Raw genomic sequence first — 21,190 nt, forward strand, 5'->3', positions numbered from 1 at the left:
CATAAATCTCCATGATATAAATCAGTTATTGAAAAAAGCTTATTGATTCAGTTAGGTCACTTGATAAACATAAGATATACAGGGCTGTTGCTGGCGTAACAGCATTGTTTCACAGTAAAATATTTTTTACACATGCCACGAAGATACGTGTGGATGTCAGAGGACAGCTTTCAAGACTCAGTTCTCTCCTTCCACTGTGTGGGTCCCAGGAAGTGACCTAAGGTTTTCAGGCTTAGCAGCAAACACCTCTATCTACTGAGCCAGCTTCTTTGCCCTAACTTTTTGTTTGCTAAGTAGAACGAATGCACTAAAATAATGACAGAAAGTATAATATAGTAAACATGTAAACAAATGTAACAGTCCCTTATTACCAGATTTTATGTGCTGCTCTTATATATGAGTGACAGGACAGTAAGTAGATCTATTTGTGTCAGCATCAGCATAGACACATAAACGTCATTGTGATGTCATTAGGCAAAAAGAACCTTTAGCTCCATTATAATTAGATGGGACTACCATGATGTGAGCACTCTTTCTTTCCATGAATTCTTATGCGGTACATGGCTATATGAGAATGCTAGTATTGCTAACTACTATTTCCTTGGAAATCAACTCCATCAGTCCATATAGCATTTTTCTCTCTTCTTGGTTTTTCATTTGCTATTTTTCAGATGGGGTCTCATGTAGCCTAGGCTAGCTTCAAACTTCCTCTTTAGCCAAGGCCAACTTTGCATTCCTTCCCTCCTGCTTCTACTTCTAATGCCCAGCTAGTGAGTATATAATTCTTACATGCAGTTCCTTTGCCTTTGGCCTTAACAACTGCACTCTCCTTGAATACTTTTTACACCAGCACTGTTTAGACCATGATGCTTTGCTTTGAATATTACATTTCCCTTTCTACTCCTTTCAGTAAATGTAGGGTTGGCACTGCAAACCCTGCAGTAAAATTTACCGTTACAAAGCACAGCTTTCTGTAGAAAAAGACACCAAAACTGTTTCTTGGTGAAGACCCATCGAACTGACATGAAAACTAAACTTTTTTGCAGGTTGGAAATGTACATTCCATGAGAGCCAGCTAGGCTCTGCAGGAATTGCAGCAGCATGAAGTGGCTGAGCTGCCCTTTTTTGTATTATTAGAAAGGAAGAGGACAGTCAACATTCCCTTCATCCTCTCAACACTGCAGTGGAAGTGAATGAGTTTGTGATGTTGTAATGGAGAAGGTCCACTTTTATACACTCCTTTCTTCACTACATGAATTTCCTGCATGCTTGACATGCACTATCCAGTTTGGTAGCAACTAACCATATGGTGATTATTTCAATTCAAGTGCCAGTTGGCCAGTCATACTGACAGTATTCCAGATGCTGTGTAGATACGATAAACAGAGTGCTTGCTCACCATCTTGAATGTATAGTTTAAATTAACATTGGTAAAGGAAATGATCCTTAACCTCTTGATGATTTTAGATTGCTATTTTCTTGGGAAGAGCTGCCAATATTTATCCCTTGTCTCTCTTACTTAATTTGGGTAGAAGAAGTAAGATTGGATCAAATTTTCAACACATGATGATGTTTGCTGGTAAGTTTCAATTTCCTCTTGTGTCTACCTTTTAGTCTACCATTTGGAAGAGTCAGAAGCACTGAAACTGCATCCTCAAATAGAAAATTCTTCTTATCTTCTCCTGTTGCTTTCTGTGGGGACTTTTCAAATGCTGCTTCATTGGTTACAAATTATGTCACACAAAGTAAAGAAGTTAAAGATGAATACATTTTGATAGAAAAACCTGTAAATGAATATTGATAGCAGTTCTAGCCATAATGGCTAAAACCCTGAAAAATAACTTACTTGTTTTCCTATTCAGTCCTGGGATTGAACCTAGTAACCTAACCCATGCATACCAAGCAAAAAAATCTACCATTCAGATATCTATATCAATATCATCTAGATTTATATTTCCCCAGCCTCTCGCCTTTAGAAAACATTTTGCTTTGTTGTTGTTGTTGTTGCTGTTTTTTTTTTTTTTTTTTTTTTTCGAGACAAGGTTTTTCTAGGTAGCCCTGACTATCCTGAAGCTCAATTTGTAGACCAGGCTGACCTCATATTTCACAAAGATCTGCCTGCCTCTGCTTTTCAAGTGCTGGGATTAAAGGCACATGCCACCACTGCCCAGCAACATTTTGCTTTTTAACATGGAGTCTAAGTTATTCAGACTTATACTCTATAATTCAAACAAGCTTTGAATTTATTTGTGACTCTCCTGCCTCAGCTTCCCATGTAATTGGGATTTTAGTGATCTGTACCACCAGACCTGGCATTTGTCTGTATTTCAATGGGAAAATGGGGCAGGGAAGGACCTGATAAATCTGTGCTGTGGAAAAAGCACTAAATAATAAAAACAAACATTTATTCACATCGTGGCATGGATGAGTCCCAGAAGTGTTATGTTAAATGAAAGAAGCCAGCCTTAAAATTTCTATATATGATTCCATTGATAACATATGTTTTAAAAAGACAAAATAATAGTGATGGAGAGCAGGTCAGGGTGATGAAGAGTTTGGGCTAACAGGCAGCACAAAGTAGTTTGCACAGGAAGAGCAAAATGCTCAGTCTTGATTGTGGCAGTGGTCACACCCTTCTATGCATCATCAAAACTGTAGAAACTGAATTCACTATACATAAATTACTAAATGGTAAAGAGTTTTTTAGAGATCAAGGTAGGTGTGGTAGCAGATCCATGCACTCCCAGCACTTGGGTCACTAATGCGTGAGGACTGTGAAATTGAGAACAGCCTGGGCTACATTAGTAAAACCCTGTCTGAAAAATTAAACCAATCAGTGAAAGTCAGTATTATATGCTAAATCTGCTGATCATTCTTTATATCAGTATTTATTTCATATTTTCTATGTTGCCAAGTATTGAGGTTATGTTTTATATCTCTTGCGCCAGTGGTGAGTTATTGAAGATGCACTTGTATTCCCTGTAGGTCTTCGTGGTGCAATGGCATTTGCCTTGGCCATTCGAGATACTGCCACTTACGCACGACAAATGATGTTCAGCACCACACTTCTGATCGTGTTTTTTACTGTATGGGTATTTGGTGGTGGCACCACTGCCATGCTGTCATGCCTGCATATAAGGTAAGTAGGAACAGGGGACCTCATTTCCATATTCCGTTCTGATTCAATTTACTTTTATTTTTTGTCATGAGAAGATTTTAAGCTTTGGAAAAATCTAAGTTTTTGTTTTTTCCCTCTTCAAAAGTGCAAAACAAGATATAGAAAAAATTAAACTGCAAGTAAAAGAAATGAAGAGCCTTGCTCCCACTCTGAAAGGGCAGCCCTCCGGACATTTTACACATTTTAGGAAACGGGCAACACTAACGTGCTCTTCTATACTGGTTTTGAAATGTGGTAGTAGAAGAAAATTTATTATAGCATGTGCATTTGCACTGGTAAATATCTTCATATTATTTGAACATCTGTATGTATCTTGGCTAATTTAATCAAATTTTTGTTGTGGTAGTGTTATATTGGTTTTAGGCTTTGGCTATTTCCATTTGCATCTGAGGGTTTTTGCTATTAATATTACTAAACAACTGAATGCTCTGAAGCCAGTGTGCCACCATGTTCCTGTTTAATTCTTCCTTTAGGATGCATTTCCAGAAGTGGAATTGATTGCTCCATAAGCTATGCATGTATTTAAGGGTTTTGGTCAGGTTACCAGGTCTAGTCCATTGGCAGTATGTGAGTCCAGTTTACTCCAGATCTAATGGATACCAGACAATATTGTTCCTTTTCGTCTTTCTGATCAGCACAGTTTCTAACCTAACAATCCAACCAAGGTCAAAATCCTGCAGTCATGATCTTCAGTGTGTCCTGCTTAATGTATTCAGTTTGAAAGCTCTCTTGTATCTCAAGAGTTCTGCCTTTGTTTCCATGGATACAGCAGCCAGGGTCTGAAGCCTTTGTGGATTGTAGTTCTGTGTTTGACTGAAACTTCATAGGTATTAAGTGCTACTGAGCTTCCAGTTTCATTTTGAAAAACTGTCTCACCTATTAGAGAATCTGTCATCTGTTTCTTTAACTTATGCCTTTTATCATTGCAAAGAGAAGCTAGCCATCATTTACACAGAAAATGTTGTTAATGTCTTAATATTTCTTTAATATTCAAATCCCTTGTGATTTTTGTGCTATTTCTGTGTGTAGTAAATAACATAGTGCAGCATGTATACTTTTATACATCCAGTAATGTTCTTATAACGCTACTTATTACTTGTAGAAGGATTTGACATTTATTAAGCACCTACTATGTGCCAGGCATTCCATTCCATGTGTTTAATATGTTTATCTAATCATAGTAACTGTTTTACAATAGGCTTTAAAAAGTTGTAAGTTGTTCAATATCATGCTGATAATTGAATTAGTACACAGAGAAACCTATGCTCTTAGTTCCTTCAGAGACCATGGTACATCAAGAAATGAGTGTGACACATAACCTTCTTTTCTCTAAAGCTTGTAACTGAAGACACTTCCAGAAAGAGTGAATCAGATTGTGAAACAGCCTAGAAAAAATGCTCAGTGAAGAGTCAGTTGTGTTTCCTTCGCTGTCTTCTACACAGAGCAAACAAGGCCTCCTGCTCTATCATCCAACCCTATCCCTGTTCACACTGACTTTTGTCTACATCACTAGATTTGGGAGCTCTTTGGATGGTCCTTACCTGCCTGGCAGCAACATTGGAGGCTTAATTATACCCACTGCCGTTATGTCTTGTCTTATGAGTATGACTAGGTTTCTTGCCTTATTGCAGTGCTTTGGCCTGTTTGTGAATAAGTTCTATGTTAATTTTAAATATGTCCTGATTAATAAAAGTACATCTCTTTCCTCCATCTAGCCCCTCCCATGTCCTTCCACCCTCAAGTAAGCTGTATATTTTGAGAGTCCTCACTGGTACTTCTGTTTGGTTTTTTTTTTTTTTAGATTTATTTATTTATTAGATATAAGTACACTGTAGCTGTCTTCAGACACACCAGAAGAGGGCATGTGATCCCATTACAGATAGTTGTGAGTCACCATGTGGTTGCTGGGAATTGAACTCAGGACCTCTGGAAGAGCAGTCAATGCTCTTAACCACTGAGCCATCTCTCCAGCCACCTGATACTTCTTTGAATGCAGTAAAGACTAGCATGTCAAACAGTTGTGAGACATATAGTCTTAATTTTTACATTTCAGTTCACATTATTGTTTTATTTTTTCTAAATACATGTTGGCTTAAAATATCACATTTACTCAATAGTTATATCACAAATATTCAATTTTCTCTATTTTAACTGTTAGTAAATTCTTCCTAATCAGCATAAATAGTGAATGTCAGTATTTTGTAGCTTTTACTATTGCTATAATTATTATTAGTTACCTTTATATTGTCAGTTAAAGCCTAAATAGTTGGGTTTTCCTTCCTAGCTATATTTGGGAGTAAAGGCAAAGGCTATAGTTTAAGCATCTTTCCTGCCCCTGCATTTTTCAGTTAAACTTTGAAGAAGTGCCTAATGAGTTGGGACTACCAAAGATTCGTGTACATCCAAACGTAACCTTTGCATTCTTGCTCTTTCCTTCTTCCTTGGTTTCTACATCTGCAGCATGACACCTATTTCCCAGAGTTTCGAGGATTTGCTGAGCTAGCATCTGCAAAGCTCTTTGCACAATATTTCAAGTAATATTTACTGAGCACTCGCTATTTGGTGGAGCCTCCAACCCACTGGTTTTTAGCAGATTATTTTGTATCCTCAGGGAACTATTTGACAACATATTGACGTTTTGGGGATTAGTTTTGTTTTGTTTTGTTTTTTTCTTTTGATGGTCATAACTAGGAGAAAGGACTGCCATTACTATGTAATAGGCAGAGGCCAGTATCCTATTAAACATCCTACAGGGCACTGAATAGGCTACTATCTAGACCTGCAATTAAAGAATTATCTGGCCCAAAATGCTGGTAGTGCTAAAATGAAATAACCTTATTCAAAAAGATGGTGGCAGTAAAAGATAGAGAAGTTCTTTGTTACAGTTAGTGGGTAAAGTGATAATACACTAGTTAATAAATAAATGAGCATGACAGTTTTAGATGATACTACATGTGATGGAAATGAAGATGCTGGAACAGTGCCTAGGAATGGGGTATATATAATATGAAGAAGCCAGGCAAGGTCTCTCAGAGAGGTTATATTTGAGCTCAGTCTGCCTGAGTGGCAAGACCCTGCCAGTTCAACAATGACCAGGAAGAGCAGTCCAGACAGAGGGAAAAATCAGTAGCAAAGACCTGAAGGCAGGAGCAGATTCGGTCTTTTTGACACAGAGAAAATCTTACATGATGAGAGTAATCAAATTGGTAAGTAGAAAAACATGTAGACCAGACCCAAAGGGATCAGGATTCTGAAAACTACCCATGAAGGACCAGTAGCAAAGCCTTTCGACTTCCCTCGATCTTTGTTACAGCTACCCAGCTCTGGGTGATATGGGGCCACATAGTATGGTCATGTACCAACAAGACCTTATTTACCACTGGGTGTGTGTGTGAGAGAGAGTTACGGTATTACTTCTGATGTAGGGTCTTGTAGTATATAGCAAAGATTTTGGGTTGGAAAATTCCGTGGGGATTTTGAAGATAATAAAGCAAGAGAAAGACATGGTCTAATTTCCAGTGTAAAAAGATCATGTCCCCCTGTCTTAGAAGCAGCAGATCCCCAGTGAGTTAATCAGCTTGCATCCTTTCACATGTGTGACAGTCACACTTGGCTCCCTATCATTTAGCTAGCACACATGCTTTGCATTTCTTTGTTGCTGAGCCTTTGCTTGGCCTGGGATTCTCTTTCATTCTCAAGAATTGACACTACTACCCTTCCCCCTCCCCGATTCTTTTTTCTTGGAGTTGCTGTGTAGCACTGGGTCTGTCCATCACAGCAATTAGCCCATTCATCCTTGTAATCCAATATTGCTAGAAGAGCTACCTACCACTTAGCACTAGTGATGCATCGAGCACTTTAAACGTTTTCAGTACATTGTTGTCATTTAATCCTTGCAGGAACACTTTGTGCTGATATTAGATGCGTTGTTCTTAGGACCACCTAGAATGACTGAACTCACATAGCTAGCTGGAAATTATCCTGGAGAAGTCCCGACACTATCCTGCCTTAACGGCAAAGTCTTTTGTGTCTGCTGGAGTTGGGTCTGTTTCTCCACTAGTCTATGAGCCCCTTGAGAACAGGGACCATGTTTAATTCATGTCTATGCCCTGTGCCTAGCACAGTGCCTGGCAAATAATAAGTGTTCTGTAAATGTTTATTATATTGGGTTTGGATAAAGTGCGATTTTAATGTTCTAAGTGTTCTATCATCTTGACCACTAGGTGTCACTTGAGATGCATAAATGTGGTTAGAGTCCAATGTGACTGGAAAGCTATTAAACAGTTTCTGGACATTTTTAACAAGTGAGCCTTTGTTTGAGCTTTGAATCTGGTCTCGGCCACCTGTTTTCAGATACTCGACCATGACTCCCTCACCTTCCAGATGTAGTGTTGTAGCATCTTCCTCCTTTGAGTGTTGTCTTTGCAGATGTTGCTATAGCTTCTTGTACTTCTGTGTTGTCTGTGCTGTCTGTAGTTGGTAACCGAATCAATAAACATTTGAGCACCTATTGTGTGTCAGGTACTATGCTAGACTCTGGGGATACAGAGATGAATTGAGACATGGCCTTTACCCTCAAGGAGCTCACAGTCTTTTTGGGGAGACGGACAGGTAAATAATTATACTGTACTGTGATGTATTTTGTAACAAAGAACTGAGAAAGGGCTGCAGAAGCACAAAGGGAGGTGATTCTGTATAGACATGGCATAGAGCAGCTACTTTGGCACTTGACAAGGGAGTAGAAAGGTGAGAGGACACACATTGCCACCTAAGGGAATGAGTGGCATGAACCAGAACACTATTGACTCTTGAAGTTGCCAAAGGTATGGGGAAAGGAGTGGATTATAGAATGACTGTCGGGGGGGGGGGGGCAAGGTAGGTTGGAGTAAGGGGTGGCTACTAGTGTGTCGAGAAGTTTGTGTCCTCCAAAGGACTTTCGACTTAAAAGGATTGTGAGCTGTTCTCAGAAGCTTCTGTGAAACAGTGACCTGAAGAGTTCCATGCCTGGCAGCTGGGAAGGCTTACTCAACAGAACCCATGAGTCAGAACGGAGGCTGGAACAGCAGGGACAGATGACGAGGAGAGACCTGACAGGCAGGGGAGGGGAAAGAACAGAGCTGGCAGGTCTTAAACTAGAGAAGAGACTCAGAACTACCTAATGAACTTGTTCCCTGGAATGTCCAAAGAAGGAATTGGATGTAGGTACACGTGTTCTGAGGAACCGAGACTAAATGTCCATCAGTTACCCTGCAGTACCCCTGGAACCGAACCCTCTTCTGTCATCCTAACAATGTCACCATGAGAGCAGTATGCCAGCTTTGTTTGTGAAACTTTCTAATCATTCTTACTGAGTAACTGTGGCAGTGTTCCTCTCCCCCACTGCTTTCAGGAGTAGTGCTATTGTACTGGAACTGGTAAGTGAGGTTCTAGGACTAGAATACCTGCCCTGCTTGCCTTAGACCCAAAGCTCTTGCTAAAGAAAGCGGCAGGCGCCAGAGAAGAGAGAAAACAGTGACCATTCTGGAGCTTCTGGGTTGAGAAAAGTATTTGCCCGACACTGTATATATGTGGGGAGACCTTCCATTGGATCAAAAATCTCATTTGCTCTTTGTGTTTTTCCTTTAGGGTTGGTGTTGATTCAGACCAAGAACATTTGGTAAATATGCACTTGTGTTGTCCCTGGCATTTCTGCCCAATGTTCAGTCTTTTGGAAAGAAAACTGTCTCTCTTAGACTTCATGCCTCTTTTTTGATACTCTTTCGTTTGCCTCGGCTTTTAGCTGACATCATTTCTGGCGTTTCTCACTGTTCCATAGAAACAGAGTCATAGTTTAGCTGTAAGTGGCTATCAAGGGTGACAGCTTGCCTATCTGTGGCCATCCTGGGTTTCTGCCACTGAGGAGAATAGGCTCTTAAGTGCTCCTGGGTGTTCAAGTGAGTGCTCTGGCACGGGGAGCCTTTTTCCACTCTGGTTGCGCAGGAAGGCTGGGCTCTGATGTCAGTCCACTCCAGCTGCTCTTCCTGTGTAACTTTCAAGTTGGATGACCAGCAGCTGCCCTTGAGAACCGCCTTGAAGCTTCTGAGTCTCCAGCTGGTCTCCCCTGCATGTTTTGGGGGTTACACTCTCTTACCACAGGCCTTTTCAACACAGCTCCTCACTTCCTTCCTTTTGTGTTTCTCAGCTGTGAGCTCCAGACTTGTGGACTGGGCACAGCAAAGCTGTCTACCTTCATGAGACTGACCACCCTTTTCTGGTATTTTCCACCCTCTTTTTAATGGTTTCTGAGCACCACAGAATAAGTGATTCTCTATTACATATTACATGAGAAATCACATATGAGGTTTTTGAAGATGGAAAATACCTTTTGAAACATAATTCCTATTGTTTCCTGAAACATGGCATGGCATATTTTTTTCTACAGTGTGCGCTTTAAATGAAAACATTTACTCAATTCCCTTCCTAAATGCTAATTTTGTGTGTGCATGCGTCTGTGTGTATATATGTGATATAGTAAGTAGTTGCCTGTTTTGTGGTTAGAATCTTAAAGTAGAATTCCTCGGGCAAACCAGATTATCTACACCCTCATCCTTATAAGCTTCTGGGAGAGGTCCAAGGGCTCCTAGTGTTTCAGTGCCTCTGCCTCTGTCATAAAACACTACATTGACACAGCCCTGTTATCCTTGTCACCACAGAGTACAAATATGGAAAGAGGCAGATAGGTGACTGCCAGTTGTGGTAAACAGAAAGAAGTATATTTCTATTTGCTTTCAGAGCCCCATGGACAGACGTTAGCAAGGTGGTCCAGTGGGTAAATGAGCTTGCTAGAAAAGCCTGACACCCTGACTCTGATCCCTTGAACCCATGTAAAGGTAGAATGAAAGAAGTGGCTCCACAGAGTTGTTCTCAAGACACACACACACACACACACACACATACACACACGGGGGGGGGAGGTGGAGAGGGAATAAATAAGTACAATTAAAAAATAAAGCCTTTCAGACATCCAATTGTATTGTTTACTCAGTAATGCTTATTATGTCCCTTATGAAGCTTGAGGAAGATTCTAGTCCATATGGAGCTTAGGAATGCACAGTAATTAAATGGTAAGATCTGAAGATTATTTGCTTTACAAGAAGTGAAAGTGGGGCCAATGCAATGGCTCAGTGAGTAAAAGAGCTTGCTGATCAAGTCTGATGACCTAGGTTCAATCCCTGAAACCCATGCTGGAAAAAGATAGCCCCTAATACACACCACAGCAGCAGCACTAATAAAAGTTAGTGCTACTAATGATGATGCAATTAAACAGAAGTGAAGGGGGCTGGAGAGATGGCTCAGCAGTTAAGAGCACTGACTGTTCTTGCCGAGGTCCTGAGTTCAATTCCCAGCAACCACATGGTGGCTCACAGCCATCTGTAATGGGATCTGATGCCCTCTTCTGGTGTGTCTGAAGACAGCTGCAGTGTACTCATATACATTAAATAAATAAATCTAAAAAAAAGGAAAAAATTTGAAATGAGGCAGTTTCATGGTAGAATGTATAGTTAGTTTACATGAGGTCCTGGTTCCAGCCTCAGTATCAAAAATTAAACAAATAAGTGAAGGCATGAGAAACTTAATACTGTATAGGCAAGTTCAGGAGTTCTTTTGTGCTTGTGAGCACATGTGATGTTCTCAGATATTTTTATAGTTTTTAGAGTATGTGTTGACCCATGTTGAGCCAGGACTGGAGCTAGATAGGCTAACTGCCTGACTACTGAGCATACCATGTTACAAATAAGGACAGTTCAGATTTTTGAAAACTATTTTAGAAGCTGCCTGCTTGCTGTGTTAGTTTCCCCCCTGGCTAGTGAGTTCTACCATAGCATTTTCTTGTCTTCATTTTGACACTATGTTCTGCACGTAGTAGCAACTTTGATAATGCCATTTATTTCTGAAGTCCATGACACAGCTCTTAACAGATAGGGTGAGATGGTTTCTTCTATACGTGCCACTGCAGGGGTGGTGGAAGTCAGATTGAGGGGGTGAATTAACCCATACTGGCTTTTCTTTTTATATATGTGTGTGTGTGTGTGTGTGTGTGCGCGCGCGCGTGTGTGATGCGTGTGCCACAGTACATGTAGTGATCAGAGAAACCTTCAGTAGAATAAAATAGGACCTCTTTGATGTTGATCACTGTGTACACCAGGCTAGCTGTTCTGTGAGCCTTCAAAAAGTCTCCTGTCTTCACTCCCTACCTATCTCATTCTGTTAGCATTCGAGTTACAAGAATTGTTGCTATGCCTGACTTCAAGTGGGTTCTGAGGATTGTAACTTGGGTCTTCATGTTTGCATGGCAAGTACTTTTCTCATAGAGCCATCTTCTTAGGCCCCACATTGATTTTTTATAATAATTTTATAATTATATATCATTTCCCCACTTTGCTTTTTTCCCTCCAACCTCTCTGATATACCCTCCCTCCTTTCTCTCCATCTCAAATTTATAGCCCTCTTTTCTTTAACTGACCCCTCATTGACTCTTAAGTGGTAATAGAGTCATAAGTTAGCAAGCCACCTGAGTCACAGAGATACTTCGGAAACCATTTTAGTTTCCTACACCAAACCTGCAGTATACAAGCCCTTGGTTTTCTAATGTTGCCTATGTTGGACACTATCTTTCGTGAAGTCTCTACTTCTGATTGTACAGAGGAGTGGCTCTAAATAAGCCTGTCTGCATCTTTGGTATTGACTGGTGTATCATCTGTCTGCAGGGTGTTCCTGACAACGAAAGGAGAACCACCAAAGCAGAGAGTGCCTGGCTCTTTCGGATGTGGTACAACTTCGATCATAAGTATCCTTAAAGATAAAACATGATACTACAGACATGGATAAGTAGAGTTTAATGAAACGATTCAGTGTGTGCATGTGTGTACATGTGAGCACCAACACATCTGTGTGTGTGCAGGGGTCCTGGGGAGGAACCCATCGGTTTGTGCATGCTAAATGTGTACTCTACCACTGAGCTGCAGTTGCAGCCCCAGAACAGCTGTTTTGCCTTCCTGAAGTAGAATGGAAGACCTACCTCTCTCCATCAGTGGTCTAGAGAAGGGCTTTCCCACCAGTGAATTCCTCTGCAAACCCAGGGAACCAAAAGGCATTGGTTATTATGGAAAGAATCCACAGCCTAAATGACATGGCTTTTTTGTTTTAGATACAGATTTATTTATTTAGAAAACTGTAGTATTTGATGTCCTTGGGATAATCCGGAGAATCCTGTGCAAGGAATTTGTTGTTCACCGGTATACTTGTTTGGGTAGTGGTCTTAGGGGAGAACAGGAGCTTGAAAGTGAAATGCAGTGAGCTTGACCTCATGGCTCAGGAAGCTGGGCTAAGGGGACACTGGGTCTTCCTAAAAACTCCCAATGCAAAAAGTCTTTGTGATCATAAACCTTGTATGGTAGGAAAAATACATTTCCTCTCAGGATTAGAAGCCATTTTCTATATATAGTATATTCTGTATACTAAATTTTCACCTCCATTTTTGCAGGTACTTTAAAATTAAATTACCATGCATGCACAAAAATTCAATCCTATCTGTGGCATGAAGGCCCCCGTTAGGGAGTGAGATTCTCGGTTTTTTAAATTGTTTAAAGATTATGTCATTACTTCTGGCTCCGTTACCAGCATCTTGGATGAATGCCATTCCCATATCTCTTGGGGCTTTTTCATTCCTCCTATTTAACATTTTTCAGTTTTCTAGAATAAAACTTACATTTTCTATATAATTCACAAAATAACTTAAATGATTCCAGTTTAGAAAAAGAACTTGCTTTCTTATATAATCTTATAGGAGTAAACACCAAAAACTAGTCTCTAGTCATTTTAACCCCCAGAGCCATGGCAGCATTCATTTTACCAGTCTGGATTTCAGCTCCTTTATTTAGCTAGATTGTTACAATAGACTTGTAATTTAAATACAATGAAGTATGTGAATCCTAAGAATATAATTTAATGAAGTTTGCTCAGCATCTGTCCCTGTGTACCTACTGACTGTGTAAATATATGTGTAAGTATTTGTAGCAGAATGGAGGGTGTCCTGTGTTCTCTTCCATCAGTAACGCTTTCCCCTAGCATGCCTCACAGAGCACTAACTCTAATTCTGAGTGCTATCAACATGAGTTAGATATAGCTAATTTAGATTTTCCTTTAAATGCTTTATATTTATTCTTTCTGTGCCTTTGTTCCTAAGCTAAGCATCTGTGTAATTTAGCCATAAGGTTGTGTATGACCAAAATTCAATGAGCTGGGCTCAGATCTAGGACATTGTGCATACAAGAGAAGCATTCTGCCTCACTCTTTGTTTTGTTGTTACAAAGCGACTAATTTGCCCCGGCTATCTTAAACTTATGATCCTCCTATGTCTGCATGTTTCCCTGTGCCCAGTCCTTTCATTTCTTTAATAAGCACAGGACTCTTGTGTGTATGTATGTATGTATGTATGTCTCTGTGTGTGTGTGTGTGTGTGTTTGTTTGTGTGTGTTTGTGTGTATGTGTTTCAAGACCAGTTTTCTTGTTATGGTCCTGGCTGTCCTGGAACTTGCTCTATAAAGAAGGCTTGCCTCAAAGTCAGAGATCTTCCTGCCTCTGCTTCCCATGTGCTGGGACTAAAGGTATGCACCACCCCACCCAGCTAAGCACAAGACTCTTTAGTCAAATTATTTGATTATCTTATGTAACAAATCCCTTTTCAGTAGTACCAGACAGGACCTTAGTCATTTTTATATTCAACATTCTGAGAGTTTATCATTTCTGTTTATAGTGGCTTTGTGGAGACAGAGTGTGTTTATAGAGAAAGCTTCAATCGTGTATAGGATTTATTAACATAGGCATTATAAATGCTGTCTTTTAAAGGCTTGTTTATGTGTGCATTGTGTTTATGTATGTTGGGAGAGGGACTGTGCTATGGAGATGGGGAGACAAGCTGCAGGAGTTGGCTCTCTCCTTCTGCCATGTGGGTCCTGGGGTGCTGCTCAGTTTCTCAGCCTTGTTGGCAACTGCCTTTACCCTTTGAACCATCTTGCCAGCCTCAACATTTTGTCTTTAAATTATTTTGGGGGTGACCCACCTTAAGCTCACACTCCTCCTGCTTTAATCCCAAGCTTTCTGAGCACTGGGCTCACGGGTGTGCACCACTGTATAGAGCTAAAAACTTTCCATAAGCCTGGAGATTGAGCCCATGGCCTCGAGCCTGCTGGGCAAGTGCTCTTCCCCTGAGCTACACACCCTAGGTTCTCATCTTATAATGGAAGGAATGTGCTCTGTGTCCTTTCCACATGCTTTCCCCTGTGCTTTCCTCCTTTCTTCTTTCAATCACCATGAATTACTAAATCTATTGTAATGAGGATCTATGATGTAGGAGTTCATGATGTGTAATTTGTTTGTTTTAAGTCTTGGGATTTCATTTTTCTTTTCTCCTTCACCTTCGAGCTTTGTAGGAAGTGAAGCAACATGAAATCCAACTCAGCGTCCACCAGAATCTGTAATAAATTATCAGAACCATTTTTACTAGGATACACTAGTGCAATATTTTTTCTTCCCTCTGAACACCATTATTCTTTACTTTCTCCCTTATTTTCTTTAGTACCAAACTCAGGATGAGCTTATGTTCCTTCAGTCCCTAAAAGCAGGAAAACAATAGGATGTCATGCAGCAATTCAAAGTCAGACCAGTATCAGCTAGCAGATATGTCCCCATTTCCTTAATTGTATGGCTTTAGGTGGATCATTGACCGGTGTATCAGTGTTTCTGTCTGTGAAATCAAGATAATAAAAAGGTCACCATTTGCTATCTTCCTGCTGTAGTATAGCAATGAGATGAGCTTGCATGTGTAAAACCCTTTGCCAGCCTCTGAAGTAGTCAGCAGGCTGTGGCTGTTCATTGTTTGGGACTGAGTTGTAGTTTAGGAGTCAGTAGAGCACTTGTAGAGCACTGTAACAACAACAGCAACAACAGGCTCACTGTTGTCTTAAATCTATGCAGAGATGAGTGCAGCCCTTCCTTAACCCTGTGTGCACAGCTATCTGAAGCCCCTGCTGACCCACAGTGGGCCTCCTCTGACCACCACACTCCCAGCCTGCTGTGGGCCAATCGCCAGGTGCCTGACCAGCCCCCAAGCATATGAAGTAAGTGGCACATATTTACTTATTATTCACTTGCTGCTGTTGTCCTGAGGCAGGTTCTTGCTGTATACCCCCAGGCAAGCCTCAAACTGTGATTCTAGGCATGTACAACCTTGCTCCAAAGAAAGCAGCTTTTATATACTAATTAAATTCTTTAGCAAGTTCACTTTAGGTGTTCTATGGGTTAGGCTTCTGGTTATATTTTAGTTTGGTTTGAATTTCTCAGTCTTTGAGGTATAAATCCAAGAGAGGGAATTTAAGCACATTTTATTCAAGTAGAATATACACTGAAATGAGTAGAGATAATAGCCTTTGAGAATAGAACAGTTCCTTATCTTCTAGCAGGTTATTTTAGTAGGTCATTCATTCTGTTTCCATGCCAGCTTTAATTTATTTACCATATGTGGCCTGATTTCAACAATGGGTCTGTATGTTTCCATGTCTTCATCAGGCTCATCACAGTGCAGTTGAGAGGATGCTTAAAACATTTTTTCTTAGATTTTAGTTACATTTATTAAAATTCAAAAATGTGATGTTTTGGAGCATCTCCTCTAACGGCAAAGCAATCGTAGTGGAACAAGTGTGCTATAGCACACTGTGCTTAGCTGCACTGTTTGGATGTCTGTTAAGTATAACAGATGCTCTGTGATTTAATGTTGGTATTTTACGGAAGTACACCCATGTCTGGTCCAGGACACAACTAGACAGAATCTGGGGTACATATATTTTCCTCATCTACTAACATGATTGATGGTTTGGTAAATATTACAACCAAGAAGAGAGTGAAAGATGTGCTAACTACTCTGGATTCTAAAATGTAAACATTTAATTTTCCCCCATGTTTAAAGAATCTGTGACATTGACTGGGCTTCCCAAATGCAACCTCTACCAGTTTTGACTGCTGCAATAGAACTTTAGAAGCCCAGGTTAGTGGGTAGCTGTACTGAAGCAGTGTAGGCACAGACCTCTTGGTTGAGTGTGTCCTCCTTTGCAGAGAGTGGGGGAGGAGGAGGCAGTGTAGGGAAGGCACCTGAGCCAGGGCAGCAGCTAGTGGCTTTGTTTTGAGCCATTTGACAGATTGTGCTTGTATATGAGGGGGGGGGGAGAGAATGCTAGATGCTGTCCTGTCTCCCTCCCATGTGACCCAGGCTCTGCATGCAAGCATTGTTCTTTTCCATTGTTCCACATGACTATCCATAGGCGTGTTATTGGCTCAGGCACAGCCTTGGCTCTCAGATTCCAGAGATCCAATAACTTACATCATTCACAGCCAAAAACTCCATAGCTGTGTGTGTGTGTGTGTGTGTGTGTGTTCGAACGTGCGCAAGCACAAGGTGGTAACAAACAAAACAACACACAAACACACCTGCCACCAGCAACCTTTAAAAACTCACAAACAAAAAAGAGACAACTATGTATCGTGTGGTATGGAGCAGTATAGCACATCATTGTATGAGATTCCTGGAGCTGCTGTGGCAGTTGACAGACTAAACGGCTACAAGTCTGAGGTTACGGCAGAAGCAGGATCAGTTCCCTCCATGCTTCTCTCTTCACTTCTGATGCTTCACTGTCAGTCTTTGGCATTCCTCAATGTGTAGATGCTTCAGCACCATTTAGTGTCCCTTTTCTATGCACAGGTGCCTGTGTCATTTATGCTGTTACAAACAGTACTTACAGTGACTGGTTATTTTTTTAAATAAACTTTTACACATAAATTTGTTCAGGGGTATAAATTATAAGTATGTAGAATTGATTTTAAAGGGATATTGCTAGATCAAAAGGTATGTGCCTTTTACATTTTTTCCAGACCTGTTAAAGAAAATTAATTAGAAAGTGCCAAAGACCTGCAATAGTAGCCACCAAGCTTTGTTTTAAGCAAATGGCAGACACTAGTTAGGTTTCTTGTAACTAGTTATATATTAGACAGGAAGTGATTTCAGCTGATTAGTGGCTCTGGACTTAACCTTTTCATTGACTTGTTTATTGTAATCTTTGAGTATTTAAGGAAATTTCTAGGAATAGTAAATTTCTGATAGCGGAAACACATACACACACACACGTGCACACATGCATACTCAAACAAAATTCACCAGCAACTCAACATGGAGTACTTTTTTGGAAAACCTTTTTCCATTAGAACAGAAGTTTCTGAACCTAGAAAACAACTGCGTGATGAGAGTTTCCATGTGTCTCCATGTGCCATGGTGTGTTGTGTGGTTGGAATAGGAAGCACTTAGTCTTGTATCTTAACATTTGTCTGTTTCCCTTTTCCCTGGCCCCGGAGACATGACTTTTAAGATTCAGGAGGGCAAACTTTTAATGTGTAAGAGCTAAGCAAGCAAAGGGCTAAGGGCCAGCCACTGTGGGAGCACAGAGGACGAACACCCAGTGTAGAGCTGAAAGATCAAAGAAGCCTGCCAGGAGTAAGTCACAGGCAGGACTTGAAAGGGATGCCTACCGGCTGGGAGGTAAGAGAAAGACTAGAGAGAGGAATAGTTGTCACCGCTGTAGTCCACCCTGCACAGCAAGGGGCCGCTGGAGTGGGAGAGGCAGCTGGTGATGGGAAGCAAAGCTAAAGGGAACAAATCACATTGTCTTCTCTGTCAAGCCAGTGCGAGGCTAGCAGGGAGGCATTTTAACCAGGAGTCCTCAGATGATCTCCTTTTGGGAATGGTTTTCTGAAGAGCTCGCCTTACTTTACCACCTTGCATGGCTTGGATTCTTTCATTGCTTAACTGATCTGAAACCTTTTATTGTTTGTATTTAGAACCAGGAACAGTTGAAAGATGATGACTCTGATCTCATTCTCAATGATGGTGATATCAGTCTGACATACGGGGATTCTACTGTGAACACTGAGTCCGCAACAGCCAGCGCCCCAAGGAGATTTATGGGCAACAGTTCTGAAGATGCCTTGGACCGGGAGCTTACATTTGGGGACCACGAACTAGTCATTCGTGGCACACGCCTGGTTCTTCCGATGGATGATTCTGAACCTGCGTTAAATTCATTAGATGATACGAGACACAGTCCGGCCTAAGCGCTCTGATTCTCAGTTAGTGGTTTGTAAACTTTGCACATGTGATTGTGAAGAAATGTGTACTACCTACAAGTCCTAGTGCATGTCTCTGAATGTGTAAGCTATATAAATGCCGTTTATATGGCATAGGAAGAAGATAAATACCCTGTACAAGGCAGATTGTGAAAAAACCTGTTCTCTTAAGTTTTGCTGGCTTTACTACATATTGGCCAGATCTGTTTTAGAAACTTACTTTCACAGTGATGTTGTGTGTTCTGTTAGTTTTATGTTTCAGTTAAAGCATAAAAAGTGACGGATTGACTCTTTCTTATATTTATCTGAGTACCGAGTTCTTGTGCTGTGAGTTAATTTGTGTGTGGCAGGGAAGGGGAGGGAAGGGGGAGCTGTTATTCCCTCGGGAACCCGGGGAGGAGAGGTTCCTTTGTTGGAAAAACTTTTGTTGATTGCTGCTGCCTTTGTCGTGACTTTTTCTTTCCCTTTTCTCTGGTGGCCCTTTGTGGTGCAAGGAGCTGATGGCATTTTGATCTCACCCCATTCAGGTTGGGGACTGAAGTGTGGGGGCCGTTTTCCCCCATTGATGTGAAAGAACAGATTTCTTGACTACAGTACATTGATGCTCTGAGAAAGAAGGCTACAAATGACCTCCAAGACCTTATTTCTTTTCTTTCACACCAAGACCATAGGAGTTGCATCCAGCTGGCTTAGCTGAAGTACAGGTGTATATCATTCAGGGCACTTGTTACAGATTTGAGGGCGCTGGAGCAAGTGGACATGGGGATAGTGGTGTTGGAGGTCTCTCTTCCCAAATATGTAAATAGTCTATACCTGATAAGTTGAAATAGGAAATGTACTTGCTGCTTCATTTTTGATTATGTTCATTGTGTGTATAGGAAGCCTTGTCACCAGAAGTTTTTTATATCAACTTAAATTGCTGCTCTTTAGCAGCCAAACAGGAGCAAAATGTAAAATTTTTGAACTCGTTATGTTTAAAGGTCACTTGTTAGTTGATAGTTGATGTTAAAAGTTAATTTATGAACCCACACTTGTTCTGTACTGCACCAGAGGCAGCCGTGAGAAGGATGCAGTGTTCTGCACTCTTTGAAGGGATTCTCCTGGTGTAAAGTGGGTGTGCTTGTTGTCTTCATTGTCGTGTTACTTTTTAATAATAGACACCTAAGCTGCCATGTGTTACTTTTTGATGGTTTTTGAGGAAGAAAGAGCACAGAACAAATTTTCATTTCATATTCATAGTATGAAAGTGGTTTCTATTTTGTAATGCTGCAAATACCTAAAGGTACATTGAACACTTGGAAGGGAACACTTTTTGATGCTGATTCTGACCTGTTCCTGATTCAGGAGAAAAAGATACAAATCTTGTGGATTTTTCTCCCTCAGGTCTGAGTAGCATTGCCTTAAATCTAACCCAATTAGAAACTTGATTACTTATGTGACGTTCAAATTTTCCACTGAAAAATACCCTTCCAAACAAAGCACGCACTTACTCTCAAAAGGGTTCTGTGCCATTGCCAACACTCCTTGAGATTGTAAAGGAATTCTCATGGTGTACCCTTCGTGGCAGCCTTGACTGTTGGCATAGCCATTTGTTATGTAGTGGTAGTGACTTTCCTGCTATGCAGGAACTCCTCCTGTGAAGTGTACGTTTTATATGATGCGTGGCTCTTCATGCAGTAAATAATTTCTTTGTTAATGTATGTTTGAGGGGTTTTGAATGTCAGCATCAATGACCCACAAAGTTATTCAAGTTGTAAAAGGGTATACAGTGATTTAACTATTATCTTTTTTATTCTGTCAGGTTACTGAGCTCACCTTATGAAAATGGCTATAAATACTTAGCATGACAAATTATATGTAACCTGTCTCTTTTTAGCATGCATAAGATTTCTCATTAAGGAAACTGATAACGCTTGAGTCCACTAAATCTGCCTTCAGTACTTTATCAAAGGAGAACGAAGCTTGTTGTACTTATGTATTCATCTGGAAGCCTTTTTTTCCCTCTCTTGTCTGTGTACAACATCCCCATGCAAAGAGAAAAGCATCTCTGTTGAGACAGTCATTAGAATTAAGCACCTCAATGAACTTTGATGAAGTACAGTGTGAGTTACCATCATGCATGAGTGAACGCTTGTGGACCTGTTTTTCTGTTGTTTGTGGAACCTACGTGTTTGATTGACTTGAACACTGCATCTCTCAGAGTTGTTTTTAAGGTCTCTTGGCATTTATCCTAGTCTGTGTTTGGCAGCGTGCTGTTAAAGTACTAGACTTCTAATCTGTACGTGCTTTCTGTTTTCCCTTGGAGTACTGGGAAAGATGTTCTAGTGGTTTCTTTTAGGAAAATCTGTCATTAAAAAAATTATAGCCTTGCAAATAACCATTCACTGTTATTTGAGTCACAGTTTATTCTAGAGAGACATAAAGAATGCTGACTTCATTTATTTTTCTACCTATATACATACTGGAAAAGGGGAAGGGCTGGTGTTTTAAAAAGAAACATGACAGAAAACTTATGAGGTGGCAGAGTTGGGGTGCTTAGGTATAAGGGTGAATGTATTTGCTTATGGTCACAATTGTACCATTTAAGAAATACTGGTCAAAGCCATCAAGTTCCATTACATTGATTTGTAGCTTGTTAGCACAATAGCAGAAAATGTCGTGAAAATAGTTGTATTGTACAGCAGGCAGGATGGCTGTGAACTGGGTTAAGTAGAAAGGCAGTTCCAGGTTTGTCTGCAAAGCATGACCATTAAATCTTTCATGTTAAAGGTATGTTTCTCTTTGTACATGAGATGTTTTGTGGGT

General features: G+C 40.5%; 1 protein-coding gene across 5 annotated transcripts in view; it reads left to right on the forward strand.

Annotated features, from left to right (window-relative positions):
* Slc9a6 (solute carrier family 9 member A6) overlaps nucleotides 1–20,896 on the forward strand; it is a 54,681-nt gene extending 33,785 nt beyond the window's left edge. For 3 of the 5 annotated variants that reach the window (XM_029473309.1, XM_029473308.1, XM_029473306.1), the window contains 7 exons: nucleotides 1,468–1,579; nucleotides 2,986–3,139; nucleotides 7,700–7,789; nucleotides 8,804–8,834; nucleotides 11,926–12,005; nucleotides 15,231–15,336; nucleotides 18,101–20,762. In XM_029473309.1, coding sequence (XP_029329169.1) covers nucleotides 1,468–1,579; nucleotides 2,986–3,139; nucleotides 7,700–7,789; nucleotides 8,804–8,834; nucleotides 11,926–12,005; nucleotides 15,231–15,336; nucleotides 18,101–18,373 — 846 coding nt within the window. In that variant the 3' untranslated portion in view covers nucleotides 18,374–20,762. Of the gene's footprint in view, nucleotides 1–1,467; nucleotides 1,580–2,985; nucleotides 3,140–7,699; nucleotides 7,790–8,803; nucleotides 8,835–11,925; nucleotides 12,006–15,230; nucleotides 15,337–18,100 lie in introns of all 5 variants that reach the window. The other 2 variants (XM_029473310.1, XM_021152678.2) reach the window with 2 other exon arrangements.
* The last annotated feature ends 294 nt before the right edge of the window (nucleotides 20,897–21,190 follow it).

This window comes from Mus caroli, chromosome X, assembly GCF_900094665.2.
Source record: "Mus caroli chromosome X, CAROLI_EIJ_v1.1, whole genome shotgun sequence".
Classification (NCBI taxonomy): Eukaryota; Metazoa; Chordata; class Mammalia; order Rodentia; family Muridae; genus Mus; species Mus caroli.